This window comes from Acanthisitta chloris, unplaced genomic scaffold (genome assembly GCF_000695815.1).
Source record: "Acanthisitta chloris isolate BGI_N310 unplaced genomic scaffold, ASM69581v1 scaffold3992, whole genome shotgun sequence".
In the NCBI taxonomy this organism is placed as follows: domain Eukaryota; kingdom Metazoa; phylum Chordata; class Aves; order Passeriformes; family Acanthisittidae; genus Acanthisitta; species Acanthisitta chloris.
Genome location: NW_008662042.1, coordinates 4,018 through 15,760, shown reverse-complemented (window position 1 = coordinate 15,760; position 11,743 = coordinate 4,018). Strand labels below are relative to the sequence as shown.

At 48.4% G+C, this 11,743-nt stretch overlaps 1 protein-coding gene across 1 annotated transcript in view; it reads left to right on the top strand.

Moving 5' to 3' along the window:
- LOC103798191 (calcium uptake protein 1, mitochondrial-like) overlaps window positions 1-11,743 on the top strand; it is a gene marked incomplete at its 3' end in the record, with an annotated part of 18,561 nt that overhangs the window by 4,645 nt on the left and 2,173 nt on the right. Inside the window, exon 2 of the mRNA XM_009070440.1 lies at window positions 6,536-6,722. Within this exon, the coding sequence (XP_009068688.1) occupies window positions 6,536-6,722 (187 nt within the window). The remainder of the gene's footprint in view (window positions 1-6,535; window positions 6,723-11,743) is intronic.

Below are 11,743 nucleotides of genomic sequence, written 5' to 3'. Positions count from 1 at the left end.
TCTGGGCTAGTGGAAGGTGTCCCTGCCCATGGCAGGGGTGGAATGAGATGAGCTTTAAGGTCCCTTCAGCCCAAACTGTGCTGTGATTCTCTAACTGGTTAAAAATGCATTGAGGTTTTGCATCAGTGTCCTGAGGGCTTTAGAGTAATTTGCTTAGAACACATTTTTAATGGCAGAGGAGCTGGAAATTCCTTACACCAGCTGAAACTGAGCCTGGAACAATCTTTATTCTAGTCAAACAAAGGAAACGACATAAATCATAGTCAAGAGAGGAGAAAGCTGTTTTATAGCTGTGGCTGTGTCAGATACTACTTAACCTAATGCAGGAGAGAGAGGATGAAAAATTGTAGGTTTTTATCCATGTGAGATTGTTTTATTTTTAGCACTCTGCTCGGTGCTTCATGGCAGGTATGGAACTAGGTGATCTCTAAGGTCCCTTCCAACCCCTTTTGGGATTCTATGACTCTTTCAATTCTTTGTGAGAGGTGACACACTCAAGGGACTATCCTTGGCATTGCTGTGCTGAGGGATTTTCCCTAAGGTTTCAAGACACATTGATCTGGGATTGGTGTCTTGAAGAGCACTGTGTTCTCTCAGGTGGCTTTTGGCTTCAAACTGGTTGTTTCCATGGACATTGGGGAAGAAAAAGCATCAGAGGGCACGGCCCCATCCCCACTGTGGTGAGCTGTGTTGGGAAATGAAAGCAGCATCTCCTGGATTAAGAGGTAACAGAATTTCAGAATGGGGCAGGCTGGAAGGGACCACAGTGGGTCATCTGGTCCCACCTCCCTGTTCAAGCAGGGCCATCCTAGAGCACATGGCTAAGGATTGGGTCTAGATGGTTCTGGAAGGTCTCCAGTGAGGGAGAATCCACAGCCTCTCTGGGCAATCTGTTCAGTACTCAGTGACTGCACAGGAAAGAAGTTCTTCCTCATGTTCAGGTGGAACTTCCTGGGCATCAGTTTCTGCTGTTACCTCTGCTTTTATTGGTTTCCACCACTGAGCAGAGTGATCCAACCTCTTGGCACCTCCTGTTCATGTACTTGTGTGCATGTACAACATTAATGAGGTCCCTCTCAGTGTCTCTTCCCAAGGCTGAACAGCCCCAACTCCCTCAGCCTTTCCTCATCAGGGAGGTGCTCCAGTCCCTTCAGCATCTTCACTGCCCTCCCCTGGACCTGCTTCAGGAGCTCCATGTCCTTCTGGTCCTGAGGAGCCCAGAAAGGGACACAGTACTCCAGGTGTGGCCTCACCAGGGCTGAGCAGAGGGTCAGGATCACCTCTCTGACCTGCTGGCAATACTTTTCTGTATGAGACTGCCCTAAAACCAACCAGGGTCACCTAGTGTTCTGAGCTGTCCTTCAGGGGGCTCAGAGCAGAGTCCCCATGCCCTGGCTATGCCCATGTGCTGGTGCCTGAGCTGGGCTGCAGCACACAGTGAGAAATGGGCCAGGTGGTGCTGGTGCCTCCAAGCTGGTCCTGCCAGGCAGCTCTCACCTACTTTTAGCAGTTTGCTGGTGATGGGATAAATCCTCCCTGGCAGCTGGTTCCAGTGCTTCCCTGGCCTTAACATGAAATGCTTTCTGTGTGTGTATAGGTGTGTATGTATGCACAGCTTCGCTCCTTCCCCAGTGTGTACATATCTTCCCTTCTGATGTCCTTAAACATGTCCTGCACCTTGTCCTGTCCTCACTGGAGCAAGCGTCCCACAGCAGCTGTTTTATACACATGACAGTTGTCTCACCTTCCTCTTTTCCATCTTCCTTATGGCAATCTAACTTACTCAGGTCAGTTTTACCTACAGTGTGTTCTGGACCCTCAGCCAATCCTACTGCTCCCTGTTGGATCTTCTCCAGTTGGTCCAGCTCTTTCTTGGAGTGCACCTCAGGAGCTGAAGGTGCTTCCTGTAGGAATGTTCCTGCTGCTGGCTGGGGTGGAAGGATGGATGTGTCCATCTCATGGACTACACTGCTGTGTCCTTATGTTCTTGGCCCAGTTTTAGGCTGTGGCTGATATCCAGAGCTCTTCTCAGACTAATTGCTCATGTTCATCTCAGAATCTGTCTTAATTTTGGTGTATTCATTGCAGTTGTTGCTGCAAATTCCTTTAGCTAATTCATGTCATTGTTGAATACATGAAAGATGAGGAGGGAAGCAAAGTAGTAAAGAGCCCTGTGAGTGGGATGACATCCTGAAAATGAGGTTGTGGCTCTTCATCAGCCCTGGGTAATTGCTTATTCAAGTTTCACCAAACTAATTTAGTCACTGGGTATAGTTGAGCTGAGGATGAGACTGAGCTCCTTGCTGAGAGGACTCCTGGTCCCTGGAGGTTGCCTGTTCCGTGTGTCCAAGCTTCCTTTTGCATCTCAGCATGAGAGCCTTGAAGTCTTAAGTGGCTTTTAAAGCTCACTTGGATGTCTCCAAATGTTTACATGCAGTGAGAGTGGCAACTCTTAGTCATCATGTGTGTCAGGCAGGATCCCTCCTCTTGCTGCTGGTTTGGTGGCAGTGTCTGGGCTCTTACATTTCTTCCTGAGACTGAAGAGCAACTGATAGCTGAGTACTTTTCCCTTCAGGATTGGACTCACTGAGCTCTGTTACCCCTGGCACAAGGCTCTGTGAGTTTTGCACACTGTTCTGCCCCTGTCATTCAGAGAAGCAAAATACTTTCCACTGAGGGATTGTAACTTCTCTAACTGGAAGACCTGCAGCTGTGGAGTGTTGTGCCAATGCCTGCTGTGAGTCCCAGGCTCCTTCATGGATGTGTATCCTATGGCTGCATGTGTTTGGCTTCCTTAAAGAATGATTTGCTGAGTGAGGATTGAGCATTGGTAGCTCAGTAATTTTGGGGGGGATGATGAGCCTAATCTTACAATTGATTGTTGGCTTACTCCAAGGATTAAAAGAAGATACTGCTAAGTGGGTGGGAAGTATGATTCAAATTCAGTTCACTGAGGGGGAAAAAGCCTGGAGAGACCAGGATGGTTGGAACATGGCAGTGAGGGTTTGGGATCCAGGATAGGCACACGCCGTGGAGAGAGGCTGGCAGCTGCTCTTGGCACACAATGAAGGGAAGCTTTGTATTCACTTCCCTTCTGTGCAGAAGCTGCAGCAACAGGAATTCCATTGGAAAGTCAGCTTCATCACAGAAAGGAGAGGGAGAGTCTTCCTTCCCTCGCTGCTGGAAGCGCAGCAGGGTGGGTATTCCTGGAGCTATGGGCTGTCCTCCAGCCACACTCTGACTTTTGCGCTGAAAGACTCTTTTATGTGGGCATAGCATGGAAGCTGCAGTTGGAAGCCAAGGATTTCCACACAGGGTGGTGATGCAGTGTGTAAGGTACACAGAGTAGTATGTGTACACAGAGAGCAGCTCTGGTTAATTCAGTTTGTGGCCTAGAGGTGAAGAACAACTGTTTAAGGCATTGCTGGAGAAGCAACTACAAACTGCACCTTTCTTCCCAGAAAAGGAGGAAAAGAAGAAAGCAGCTGGTTTCCCTGTGTGCTGGGGCTCTGAGTGAAGAGCAGAGTGAATTATCTGGATAGATTAGAGAGGGAAAAGCCAACTGCATTGCCCCCAGCCTACGTGTGTGTGGCTGGAGCCAGCTGGGCTGACAGCTTGATGGAGCGAAGGGATGTGTGGGATTTGCTGAAATGTTTGATTTCCAATTGCATCTCTCCCTTCCCTGGTTTGTTAGCTGTCAGTCAAGTGTTACAGAAGCAAATCTGTGCTGCTGCAGCTCTTTTCTGGCATTTATGTATGGAACAATTTGGTTGTGGAGATGAGCAATTGATTAACTTTTGCTTTGCTGTCCCCAAGACAGTTTCAGAGTTTCATAGTATGTTAAGGGGTTGGAATGGAGCTTAGAGATCATCCAGTGCCAACCCCCTGCCCTGGGCAGGGACACCTCCCACCAGAACAGGTTGCTCAAGGCTTGATCCAACCTGGCTTGGAACACTGCCAGGGTTGGGGCAGCCACAGCCTCCCCGGGCAACCTGTGCCAGTGTCTCACCACCCTCACAGGAAAACCTCTTCCTAATACCTACTCTAAATTTCCTCTTTGAATTTCTTCCCATTGCTCCTTGTCCTGTCACTGCAATTCCTAACACAAGAGTCCCTCTGCAGCTTCCCTGGAGCCCCTTCAGATCCTGGGAGGTTGCTTTGAGGTCTCCACACAACCTTCTCTTCTCCAGGCTGAACAGCTCCAACTCTCTCAGCCTGTCCTCATGGGGAAGATGCTCCAATCCTCTGGTCAACTTTGTGGCCTCCTCTGGCCTTGCTCCAACAGTTCCATGTACTTCTGATGTTGGGGATGCGAGATCTGTGTGCAGTATTCCAGTTGGGTCTCACCAGAGCAGAGTAGAGGGGGAGAATCACCTCCTTGACCTGCTGAGGTTCTCTCAGAGCTACCCAAGTTTGATGTCCTGCCTGCACGAGGACTCTCCATGTCAGTGCTGCTGGTATGGTCTCAGCTGGCAACAGCTCATTCCAGCAAGCTGTACCAGCCAAACCACAGCTCCTCAAGGATGGGCCAGTGCTGATTAAACCTTCAGGAGAGGTGCCAGAGTGGATTAGGTGCTCCAAGAGAGGTGAGCTGCCTGATTCTGCCAGAGGAATAACTTTCCTGTCTTAAGATGCTTTTGGAAGACTCAGGTTTGGATCCTGTCTCTGCAAGTGTCCCTGGAAATGATTAAGAGGTGTCTGGATCTGGTGCTGGAGATCAGGGGTTTAGGTGCTGGTTTAGGGGTTACAGCAGTGACATGGTTGGACTGGATGATCTTCGAAGTTTCCTCCAACCTTGATGGTTTATGATCATAGAATCAGCTGGGTTGGACCTCAAAGATCATCAAGTCCAGTCCTACTGTGGTTACTAGACCATGGCACTAAGTGCCACATCCAGTCTCGTCTTGAAAACCCCCAGGGATTGTGAATCCACCTCCCTGGGCAGCCCATTCCAATGCCTGATCACTCTCTCTGTAAAAAATCTCTGCCTAATATCCAACCTAAACCTCCCATGGCAGAGCTTGAGTCTGTGCCCTCTTGTCCTACTGCTGGTTGCCTGTGAGAAGAGACCAACCCCCACCTGACTCCAACCTCCTTTCAGGGAGTTGTAGAGGGTGATAAGGTCTCCCTTGAGCCTCCTCTTCTCCAGGCTGAACAATCCCAACTCCCTCAGCCTCTCCTCATAGCACTTGTGCTCGAGTCCCTTCACCAGCCTCGTTGCCTTTCTCTGGACCCACTCCAGCACTTCAGTGTCCTTCCTGAACTGAGGGGCCCAGATTCTATGATCTTTAAGGTCCTTTCCAACCCAAATCATTCCATGAGCTTGTGATTCCTGTGGAGACAGACACAGACTCTTGTTTTAGTTTCACACGCCACATCTGTGTTTTCCAGGAAACTGCTAGGGAAGAAATATATGTAGCCTTTTGCTTGGAGCTTGGGTGACTTTGGAAGCCTTGTTTGTTTTTCTCCAAGGCAGCCTTTCTGGAACAAACTCACACAGCTATAAATCACCAGGTTCTCAACTCCAGGGAGTGCCCGAGTGGCCAAGGAGCAGCCCCTAACTGTCTAAGCCCCATCCCTTGGGATCAGTCCAAAACAAATCACCAGCAATGCAAAGTCAATGCAATTTTGCTTACATTCCAGGCAGGCTGAGATGGGCTCTTTGCCTGAGCTGTTGGAGTGCTTTAGAAAGGGAAATAATTTTGTCAAACCCTTGGCTTTGTTGCTTGTGACACGTTAAGGGATCCTCAGGGATTAGCACTGCACTGATGTTAATGTGGGCTGAGCTCTGGTTGGGTCTAAACTGCTTTACAAGTAAAGCACAGGAAAATCAGAGCATTGTTTGGCTTAGGGATTTATCCTGCTTTTTATTTAACCATCAGCTGCAGTTCTGTGAGCTGCTCCTGACTTTGAGTGATTGAGTGAACAGAGCTGTGTCTGAACAGCCAGGGAAAAGGCTCCTGTGCCCTGCCAGAGGTTTACTTCCACCCTGAGGATAAACAGCTCTCGTTTTGTTGTCACAAATCCTGTAGCACTGGAGTTTACAAGAGTCATTGGTGGGGGGAGGAAATAAACCAGCCTGGCAGCTGCTGGAGGTACCAAATAAATCAGGTGAGCTGAACCAGAGAGGCTGGTTGTCCTGGATTCTGGAGTGCTGATGGGGCAACACATTGCTGTCACTTTAGATATCCTTTTGGGGCAAGCAGAGGTGGAATTTAGTGGATATGGTATGGCCTTTCCCAGGGATTGTTGCATGTTTAGTTTTTGGGAGAGAGTGTGATAATTGACTAAGTGATATCTCTGGTGTTCTTGGACTGGACAAATTGACTGTGATTATTAGTTTGGATCTTGGTGTGGGGTGGAAATTTGAGTATAACAGGGCAAACAGTATTCAAGGGCACTGATCATTGCTTTGCTTTGCAGCCCTCCACACTAGTAACCAGTGTTTCATCAGGTGGAGCCTGGCAGGACCATCTCTGTAGCCTCAGCACCACTCGGGCACTGCCTAAACCTGTGTTTCCTTTTCCCCATACAGGGCCTATGCAGAAGACTCTGTGAGACATGGCCCCAGGGCGGAGCCAAGTGAGAAGGTGAAGCAGGAGGAGGAGGAGGAGGAGGAGAGCAGCAGCAGTGAGAGCAGAAGGGCAGTGGCATCAGGCAATGAGGAGACACAGCCAGAAGGAAAGAAGAAGAAGCAGCGATCTGGGTTCAGGGACCGTAAGGTACCACACCTGGGCATGATACATGCTCCACCTGCTAGAGAGAACTTGCTTCAAGGTCCCTTCCAACCCAAACTATAGATTCATAGGTTGGTAAAATGTTGAAATGGAGCTTAGAGATCATCCAGTCCTAACCCCCTGACCTGGGCAGGGTCACCTCCCACCAGAACAGGTTGCTCAAGGCTTTAGCCAACCTGGCTTTAAACACTGCCAGGGTTGAGGCAGTCACAGCCCCCCTGGGCAGCCTGTGCCAGTGTCTCACCACCCTCACAGCAAAAACTTATGCCTAATATCTAACATAAATTTCCTCTCTTTCAATTTCTCCCCATTCCTCCATGTCCTGTCACTGCAATTCCTAGCAGAGTCCCTCTGCAGCTTCCCTGGAGCCCCTTCAGTTCCTGGCAGGTTGTTCTGAGGTCTCCACACAACCTTCTCTTCTCCAGGCTGAACAGCCCCAACTCTCTCAGCCTGTCCTCATGGGGAAGGTGCTTGAGTCCTCTGATCAGCTTTGTGGCCTCCTCTGGACTTTATTCAACAGTTCCATGTCCTTTGAGTTTATCCTCTTTACTCCTTGTCCTATCACTCCAGTTCCTAACTAAGAGTCCCTCTCCAGCTTCCCCGTAGTTCCTTGCTCTGTAATTGTCATAATTTTCTCAGGGGCCTTTCTGTTTTGAAAACCTACTTCCTTGCCATGAGTTTCTTTAGGTTTAAACTTTGGAAAGCACAGTACAGTAATGCTCTGACCTGGAGACCTCTTGTCCCATCTCCAGTTGCATGTCCAAGGAGTGGCTTACTGATAATCAAGGCTCCTGCCTTGAGAGCTCTTAGGATGCTGCATGCAAAGCAGGGAGTTGCTGGCAAAGCTTTTAAACCATCTGGGACATCCAGTGTGTGTGTTTGTCTGAGTCCATCCCTCTGCCTGGGAATGCACACAGTGTATGCAGAAAGAAGCAGAGGTTGAATGTGGGAGGGAGGTTATAGGAGAGATATACTTTAATTCTTCCTTTTATTATTCCATGTAAATGTAGTTGTTGAAATACAACCTCACTCCTTCTTCGTGGTTAGTCCTGGCTCCCTCCTGACACTTCTGCCTAGTTAATTTTCACATCAGACACATTTTCAGGAGGAGGAAAACTTGAGTAATGAACCGAATTGTCAGCCTGTGACCTGCCTTCACTCCTGAGCAGCTCTGAGTGCTTTGGGCTCCTCATGACTGTCTGACAACCAGTTTGGTACTCCCTGTAACCACTGCTGTTATAGGAGGTGTGATTTGATCTGATAGAGAGTCTTGTAACTGGGAGCTGGCACACAGCAGTATTTCATTTATTAAACCTGTCTGAGTGCAGGTTTTATTGGGTTCTGCTGGATGATTTAATACCTTTGCACCACCAAAGAAGAGAATGAGAGTATCTGCTCTTCACAATTCCTTTCTCTATGATTTGCTTCTGGAAATTATTTCTCAGACCCTATCCTGGAGGCTGCATCTCATTAGCTGTTCCATCAGGGGTGGTCATATATAGTGGCTTAACAGCTCCTCATGAAAAATTAACAGCTGTTGCCTTTGAAGTTGCTGAATCATTTTCAGTGCTTGGTTAGAGGAGATTACACAACTTGAGGTTTCAAGTGCCTCTGTGGTATTTGGGCCTCCAAACTCTCCCTGTTGTGACACGCTGGTGGCAGCTCAGTGAGGTTCTAAGTTACTGTGCTGAGGTATTCACAATTGCCCAGGAATGTGTGTTCATTTTCATGGCAGCTGAGTGTCAGGTGCACTGATAGCTTCAACTCCTGCCAGTGCCTCTCAGGAAAAGCAGGTTAGTGGTTTTTTCCACTGTCAGAAGATGGAGGCAGGTTGCAAAGAGCAAACCACACCTTCAGCCAGACTTATTTTTGAATGCAGTGAGTGGAGTGGTTGATTTTTGCCTTAGATGGCTGCTTGCTGCTGACCAGGGAATCCAGAGAAGGTTTGTTTGCAGGTAAGGACTTCTGTTCCAGTTGTTGATGTGCCTGCATTGCCCAGCTCTTTCCTTCAAAACTAGACAGGGATATGGCCACGCTTGCCGAGGCATGGAGGGTGCCCCAATGGTCTTGTGGGACCAGTGTGCAGCCTGGATCCCTCCTCAGACCACAGGTCTCCTTCCTCCTACACTGCTCAACTCAGGCGCAGCATTTTTTCCCTGTCAGGGTGTTCACGCACTGGAATATTGCCCAGGGAGATGGTGGAGTCGTCATCCCTGAAAGCGTTTAAGAGGATCTGGATGTAGTGCTGGAGGATCTGGTTTAGAGGTTAGAGCAGTGACAGGTTAATGGTTGGACTTGATGATTGTAGAGGTCTCTTCCAGCCTTGATGTTTCTTTGGTTCTATTTTGACTGTTCAAAACACACCTCATAATCTTTGTACCAACATCAGCTTTTTCTCTCCAGTCCTGAGACAATGTCCCTTGTGTGACCTGAATGCCAGTGCTGCTTTGCTTCCCTTCTTGCAGGATGTGTCAGGTAGTCTCCCAGGTGCTGTTTGAGCAGCTCCACTGTGGTGTTTGAGCAGCAGTTGGGCTGGTGAGTCAGCCCAGGAGGTATGTTTGAATGTGGCCAGCTCAGATGGCAGAGGAAGGTGTGTCCCTGCCTCTGACTCTCCGTCAGATCTGCTCCCAGGATGTGTTGCTCCTCCAGTGACTTGTGCAGCACCTAGGGAATTCCTGCCTCTCTCTCTGTTTGTTAAAAGCCAGACACCTCCACCCACAGTCCAAACCCTTTCCAGCTCTTCCCATAATGAGCTGAAAATCGTGTGGGATTTTCCTTGAGAACAAATTAAACCTAATTGCAAGTGTTTAACACTTGTTTGTTATCCCAGTGTTGCTTTTAATGAAGTCGATGATTAGTGGTGAAAGCAATAAATTAGGTTTGACATTGCTAGTTTGGGTAGTGAGCCAGTGAGGGGGAGGCTGGGATATAAACCACTTGGGATGTGCTGGGAATGGTGCAGGGATGGATCCCAGGCATGTGTAGTCTATGCAGCATGTAAGTCCTGTCTGTAACGGGCAGAAAGGAGAAGATTCTGTGTGCCTGTACAGTTTGAAGGCTAATGAGCTAGAATCCATGATGTGGGAGGGCTGATGTGTTAATTAACTTGCTGCAAGTGTTTGCATGCAGCATTAGGGGTGACACATCAAGATGTACTCACTGGGTCCTGCAGGTCTTTTGCCTTGGGGTGACACAAAGGAAGTGAAGCCTAATTAATTTACCCTGTATGGTAACATACAGGCCCCAGTGATGCTCTGGAAGTGAATTGAGATGTTAATTTAGAGCTTTATTTTCATGTCAGCACAGGATTTGGGTTTTTCCTTTTAACCTGAGGCTTAGCATAAGCATTGATAGTCTGAACAGCAGCTTTGCTCTTGTAGAGCAGCAGGGATTAGGTGCTTGTCTGTCTCCTCCACTACATGCTCTACCAATAAATGCCAAAGGGACTTTCCCTTTGGGTCACATCTTCCTGGAGGCTCCTGAAGCTACAGCTGGGGGGTAGGATGAGAGTTTTTGACTGGTCTGCATGACATCAAGGCCTGCTATGATCTGGAGAAAGATGAGAGGTCATGGGAGGAGGAGACACTGGTCTGGGATGATTTCATATCCATATTGTTTGGAAGTAAACAAAACTCCATAAATACGTCTACATAGGCTCTATCTCCACAGTTCAACAGTGGGATCAGGGCACCCATATCATCACCTATTTGAGGCTGAACACCCAGGCTGGAATGAGCGAGCTGTTCCCATTTGCAGCATCTTGGCTGCTTCCTTCTTGACCTGGCTTTGTGTTCAACCCAGCTTGGAAGTCAGAGAAGGGATGGGCTGGAGCATATTAGTCAGTTTTTGCCAGCTGATGAGCTCATGGTAGAGACACTGATGTAATTGTGAGTTCAGCTGTGGTCAAGGAGTTTGGCTGTATGTGCTCCCTGCTTGTTGGGAAGCCTGTGGAAGGAGTGGGATTTCACTTGGGATGAAAGCAGCCCCTGAAATACTAAAAAGTAGTTTAAACTGTGCTTTGTATGTCTAGATTATGAGTTACTGTGCTGCATGCTGAGGGAGGAGGCTGGTTTGGAGTCCTAGTGAGCTGTTGGTGCTTTGGGTGATATATGTGGCTTTGCATTGACCCTTCCTGGTCTAGAGCTCAGAATTGCATCCTCAGGAGTCATTTGAGAGTTCTTAATTTAGGAGTATGGATGGATGAAAGACTAGATGGCAAATGATCTAGGGAAGGGCCACTGTAAATGGACTATTTGCTTCTGAGGGTGCAGTGTGGATCCCAAGGGGCTGTGGAGAGAATTGTTGTGCCCAAGTTGAAGTGTAGACTGCTTAACATCCATACAACATCCTTGAGGGTTGCCCTTGGTGTAAGAAAGTTGGCAGAGAAGTTGGTGGATGGGTGAGGAGGAGTATCAGTCAAGATGCGAGGTGAGGAGCAATAGGAACAGTGGAGCAATGCTAATAGTCTAGAGAAGAAAAGCACTTGACAGCAACAGCTCAGTAGCATCTCAGCAAGATCTTATAAACCATAGGGAAAATCCATTGTGGATGTGAAGTCAAATGAAACATGGTTTACTGGCAGAGACTTTAGGCCTCCAGTCTCTGGTGAAGCAGTGCAGTTGTGGAGTAAAAGAGGTGCAACCTGCCCAGTTGGGCTGGGGGAAAGCATATGGTAATGCCTTGCAGGAAGTTTTTCCACAGACTTGTAGAATTAGGGATGATGTAAAATCTCAGGGAGACAAGTCTTTTATAGTTTCATAGGATGTTAAGGGGTTGGAATGGACCTCAGAGATCATCCAATGCCAACCCCTTGCCCTGGGCAGGGACACCTCCCACCAGAACAGGTTGCTCAAGGCTTTGTCCAACCTGGCTTTGAACACTGCCAGGGTTGAGGCAGTCACAGCCTCCCTGGGCAACCTGTGCCACTGTCTCACCACCCTCACAGGGAAAACGTCTTCCAAATACCTACTCTAAATTTCCTCTCTTTCAATTTCTCCCCATTCCTG